This window comes from Meleagris gallopavo, chromosome 5, assembly GCF_000146605.3.
Source record: "Meleagris gallopavo isolate NT-WF06-2002-E0010 breed Aviagen turkey brand Nicholas breeding stock chromosome 5, Turkey_5.1, whole genome shotgun sequence".
In the NCBI taxonomy this organism is placed as follows: Eukaryota; Metazoa; Chordata; class Aves; order Galliformes; family Phasianidae; genus Meleagris; species Meleagris gallopavo.
This window is the reverse complement of record NC_015015.2, coordinates 25,662,339-25,668,128: the sequence shown is the minus strand read 5'-3', so window position 1 is coordinate 25,668,128 and position 5,790 is coordinate 25,662,339. Positions and strand designations below refer to the sequence as shown.

Here is a 5,790-nt window from a genome sequence, read left to right as displayed (position 1 = left end):
AGATAGGTTGTTCCTATCTAAATCTCCTTTCCAGTCCCTGGATAATTTACCTAACCATCCAAATTGGTCTGTGCAGGAGGAGAAGCGTAAAGATGAACAGGTTCGGGTGTGCAAGAAGCCATCAGGTCTTGAGCTGGCTCCAGCCAGGGCATCAGTAACTGAGTCTTGTAGGAGCTGAGCTCCAGAAACATCATTCCTGCATAAGCAAAGCTGCCATTACTGCAGGTACTTCAAGGAGCAGAGACTGCAGAAGCTACTGCAGACACTTAGGTACAAAGGAAGTTCACGCTGCAAATGCCTGCCTGCCTGAACTTCACTGACCCAATGCTCACCTCCCGCAGCGTGACAAATTCCAAATGGCTGGTTTGAATTTGCCTTGCCATTGCTAAATCAGGCTGCTCATATCTCTCTGACACACTGCTAAGCAAATAACCAGATCCTGCTCTATACTATATCTCTGGTCCTCCTGTTCAGTAGGTTGCGGATTAGCTGTTTGGATTAAAATCCCCCCCTCCTCCCTCCCTTTTCCCCCAAGCCCATGCAGAGAGGATTCTTGAAGCCCAAGCCCTGCAATACTGCAAACCTGTCAAATCTAATTCATAACACATGCCTAGCAGTTCTTAGGGGAGAGGAAAGATCTGATGCTCTGGCTCCTCACCATCCTCCTGTACAAAGGGACCATTTAATGACTGCACATTAGCAATGTGGACAATTAGCATTCACATGGAAGATAAATGGCTGTATAAATTAAATATCACCAAGTGAAAGAGCAAAGATGCAAGATCTGAGCTCAAGGCTGTAAACAAATAAATAGGCAAAAAGGAACAAACAGCGACTACGACAGCTAAACCATTTGGGAGAGTTACCTTCCAGCGTCTGGGACTTTCCCCAGGGGTGATCTTCACATTCGCGTAGCTGTTGCCTGTACCTCACTGGCTCCTGTCTGGTTGTTAAGCAGATTCTTTCTGTTTGGGAATCTGGATGTCAGAGGATTTTACCCCACTGGTTTTGTACTTTTGCCTGTTTTGGGATCTGTGCTTTAGCAGATTCCCTCTGCTGCACATGCATTACACAGAAGCTCTGGGGGAGCACAAGCCTGAGTAGCTCCTGTTCTACCCCTTCCTATGCAGCAGAACAACCTTTCTTTCCATGGACTAAGTCCTGCTGCTGCTAACCTTCCCACAGCACTTCTAGCTCCTCTTCCTGCTAGCTGTAATAAATTCTTAAGTACCAGAAGGATAAGGACTGCGACTGTCCTTGACCTCTGTGGCAAGCTGAAGGGTAAAATACACTACCCTTCTTTGTCTGAGCATCTGTGCAAAGCCGTTATGAATATTAACTCAATAGAGACTTGTGATACACCTCTCAGGTACATAGCTATAACTAAATATTGCAGGCATTTAAAAAAAAAAAAAAAAGCCAACAATTACAAAACTCAGAGATAACGTAAATGCTAAGTAAACAAAAGCTACTGGCTGAACATTGACAGTCTCTAGCCTACCTAAGCTGCTCTTAGTGCACAGACAGCTCAAGTTTATCAACAGCTGGAGGAGTCAAAATTACCTTTACTGTGAACCTACCAAACACATGAATAACTGAAAAGCAGGGCATAAAAGTGACAGAAATACTGAGATTGTCAAATGGGAGTGGCCCTTCAAGCTCACACAGTGGCTAGCAGCAGATGCTTTGGAGGATGGAAACCCCCTCCCTCCATCCCTGGGGACAATTATCAATTATCTGACTTGAAAGAAAATGTTTTCCTACTTCCATAAGTCTTCCACTTCTTCATAACACATTATAACATGTTTGCCTGGATATTTCTTCCCATAAGCATTTTATAGCTTTGTTTGCATTGTTCATTACTCTGAACTAAGATGACACAGTTCACACTGTGATTTAAAAGGATGTCTCAAAAGTGAACAAAGGTATCTTCACAAATCCCAAGGTAAAAGTAACTATCCCATAGTATTGCAGACTGGAAAATTGAGAAACAGCAGCTTAGAGACTTGCCAGTCTTATGAAAAATCAGTACATAGCAAGTCTCCTTAATCTCCTGCTCTGTGCCTAAGAAACAGAGGAAGGATAGACAAATATGTCCATTCAGGCATTACTTTTCTTTCAGTCTTGCACTGGTGTCAGAAATCTAGGCATGTGACTCATCTCACGTTCCAGCACTCCTTGCAGAGGAGAACTGGTATTTTTTCGTAGATTTTCCAAAACTGTAACTAAGAAGCATCTTTTGGTAAAGTTGAGTGTGAGGCTTTTGAGGAAGAAATGCAGGGATAAGGAGGACAGAAGCTGTGAATTTCATATAGAAAAATCTGAGGCAGGGATAAAGGTGTCTTACTCAAAAGCAAAACAAAGACAGCTCCCTGAAACGGAATGTGCATTTCCTTGACATCCCTACTAACAGCCACTAGGAGGTTGCTTGACAATGGGTGGGTTGGGCAGCTCTTCTTTTCCCCCCTCTCCCTGACACCTCCTCCCCACAGGAGCAGTAATGGAAAAGTGACTTGCTGCAGAGATAATGCTGGGTTTGAAACGAATTCCTGACTAGCTGAGCCAGCACTGGTGTGAGTTGCGGCTGATTAGCTCCAAGCATCCAGGTAACCAATCACTCTCAACGGAGCCAGGCAATCAAGCCAGCCTCCACAAAGCAAAGAACAGATGAAGGCAACATCCCCAAAAAGGATCTCAAAGGTAAAGGGAAAATACTACTCACGTTTGTGGTTTTCATTTCTGTGGACAGGAGAAGAGCGGGTCTCCTGCTCCCGGGCTTCATCACCCTCTTCACTGGCAAGATGAGTGTGAGCATAGTGGTAACTCAGCCCAGGCCTGTTCTTGTAACGCTTGCCGCAGACTGGGAGGAAAGGAAACAGGAGGAAGGAGAAGAGAGAATGAAAACATCAGGACAACCTGAAACAATGACAGCATTCTTCAAACAGCACCCCCCTCCTTCCCCTGGCAGTAGCACCACATGTTCCTGCCTGAAATACCCCCAGTGGGTATCAGTAGAAGGTGACAGACACCAGCCCTGCTGCCCTGCATCCTCAGATAAGCACTCTTCCCATGCTGCCAGCAGCCCTTCCTGCTGGTCTAGACAAATGAACATCCAGTCTCTGCAGCTCATACAGCCCTAATCCTCTCTGCTGAGATTACTAACAAGATTGCACATAAAATTAAATGAAATGCCCCAGCTCTGATGTTGATGCTAAAGAATGCACAACAAGGGGAACTGGACCAAGAAGAAAGGAGATTATTTTCTTGATTATTGATCTCTGGGAAAACAAAACAAAATTACAAAAGGCTTTATTTTAAAAAGCAATAAATAGCTTTGTTCATAATTCTCAGTCAAGACAAGGAGATGGAAGTCATCCACAGTTTCTTCCTTGAAGAATAGTAGTGATTCTTCCCCATCCAGGTTAACTTCACATTCAGAATCTTAATGAATAGAATAAAATGTGACGTGGAATCCTCCTTCTGAGTTTTTGTTTGTTTTAAGACTAAGTCAACAGGCATTAAGAACAAGAATAAACAATTCAGGCTGATGAAAGGTCTACAAAGTGTATAAACTCAATGCAAGGGCAAACTTCATCATAAAATTCATTATATACAAATTGAGCTTCTATAAAGATTTTAATTTGTGCTACTGTTTCTAAAATTTCTCTTTTTTTGTCTTCAAAGCATTCTCCGAATGTCCATTTTCTTTTATGGAGATATTTCATCTATCAAATTGTATTTGATACTGCCACTTTAGAAGACTAGTAAACAAAGGCAGAAGCTGAGTGGCCTTCCTGAAGATTTTTCCTCCTAGTTACGTATTCAGTCACTGTACAGCTTCATCAGTCTGAAGGATTTCACTCAGGAATAAGTGTTATGTCCAGTACTCTGCCCACATAGCATGCTAGGAAGGTGTGCCAGAAGATAAAACAGAATTTAGCCTCTAATTCTCTGTCTTTATGTTACGTCTCTTCAAAAGATCTCCAAGAGGGGAGTCACCATCCAGTCCTAAAACCTTCACTCAACTTGATACCTGAAATGAATCCTGCAATGCATACAGGTACTTCCCATTCCAGAGACAACTGAGTAATTATATCAATGTCATTAAACTCTAAAAAGAAGCAAACAAACAAGAAAAAAAATCATAAAAAGACTCACTGCAATAATTGACATCTAAGTAAAAACTCCATTATTTTTACTTTTCTGCTGCTGCTCACAAAAAGCCAGTTGATGTTCCACAGTGTAGAACAAAGGATAGAAATTTGTAAATCAAAGCCTAGCATAACAGATTTAATTCTCTGTCTCTTCTAACTTATTGTTATTATTGTTTCCCTAAGGAAAATACTTTGCTTTATTATAAACGTGTGATACAACCCCATGATATGAATAAAATGACTGAACTGGAAGATTAGATACTTTTATCCCAATTTTCTCCATTCTGCAAGATGGTGATCATGTAGTTACTCTAACAGAACAGAGTTTTTTTTCCAAATGCAATGCATCCTGAGCAGAGGGGTTTTTTAAGTCTTTGAATTCCCTTGATTTAGAAATGAAAATTCCTGCAGAAGAGAAGCTGGGAAGGATTAAAATGCCCAGATGCATATGTTCATCCATTCTTTCAAGCATCTGCCCTCATCTGTGCTGTAAACCTAACTGTACTAACAGATTTTTTGAACAATTAGATTGGTATTCAGTGCATGTTTGGTCTCCCTTCTTCTAGCAGCAGTCACAGAATCATAGAATCACTAAAGTTGGAAAAGACCTCTAACAACATCCAAGTCCAACCGTCTGCCTATCGCTAAAATTTCCCACTAAACCATGACCCTCAGTATTTTTCTACTCCATTCTGGAGAGCAGAATTACCTGCTGCTCATCCGAAGTCTTACAGAATAAAGGACAAGCAGTGAAACAGCTGCTGACAAGGAGTAAAACAACAAGAAGCCCACAGTTCTGCATAACTTAGCCTCCACTTTTCGAACATTTGGAAAAGTGTAACTCAGAAGCCACCATCAAACCGAAGATAGCTACAAAATTTTCACTATTTAAATTATTACAGAAGGATAACTCCCTCTAATTAAGCAACTGTAATAGCATTTATTAGAATGGAGAGAGAGATTAACATTCCTAGCAGATTATTGAAGCATTTCACTAAGTCTCCTGCTCTAACCACCTTATTTGTGTGTTTGAAGATAGAAGTTAAAAATCATATTTTTGCTATGAATTACTAATACTGTTCAAAAACTTCCCTGTTTAACTTCTATTCAGAGTAGACAGATGATCATTACTGTACTAACAAAGGAGAAGCATCTGGAATCAATAGTTATGTGATATACACTATCCAGTTATATTTTGTTCTTACTCTGCTTGATCCTGCATTACTACTAATCTAGCTGTAAAAACAGATAATATCTAAAACCCAGTCCAGTTTCCCATTTTCAGTGTTGGTGTTTGTTTGTTTGTTTTTGATTTTGAATAAAAAATATTTAACTATTTCTAAAAATTCTACCAAACTTTATTCCATTTAGACCTATGTGAAAACATACCTATGATTCTAACCCCAATGATTCTAGCAAGATAAGCTGTTATCTTGCAAAAGCAAAGCATCCTTTAATAAAGGTCTCATACAGCTTTCTCCCTCAATGCACAGAAGGAAACTTGCATTCCCTGAAGAAACTCCCAAGGCTGTGGCCTTATCTCCACTCCCAACAAGATCCTATAGGGATTTCAGTCACAGAGCTTAAGATGGTATAGGAAATCAGATGGGTTTTCAGATTTTTCCCTTCTCAAGAA

General features: G+C 40.7%; 1 protein-coding gene across 5 annotated transcripts in view; it reads right to left on the bottom strand.

The window, feature by feature from the left end:
- The window catches only part of DPF3 (double PHD fingers 3), a 99,576-nt gene that overhangs the window by 48,299 nt on the left and 45,487 nt on the right, over nt 1–5,790 (bottom strand). For all 5 annotated transcript variants that reach the window (XM_019615598.2, XM_010711492.3, XM_010711493.3 and 2 more), the window contains one exon: nt 2,723–2,860. In XM_019615598.2, the coding sequence (XP_019471143.1) occupies nt 2,723–2,860 (138 nt within the window). The remainder of the gene's footprint in view (nt 1–2,722; nt 2,861–5,790) is intronic.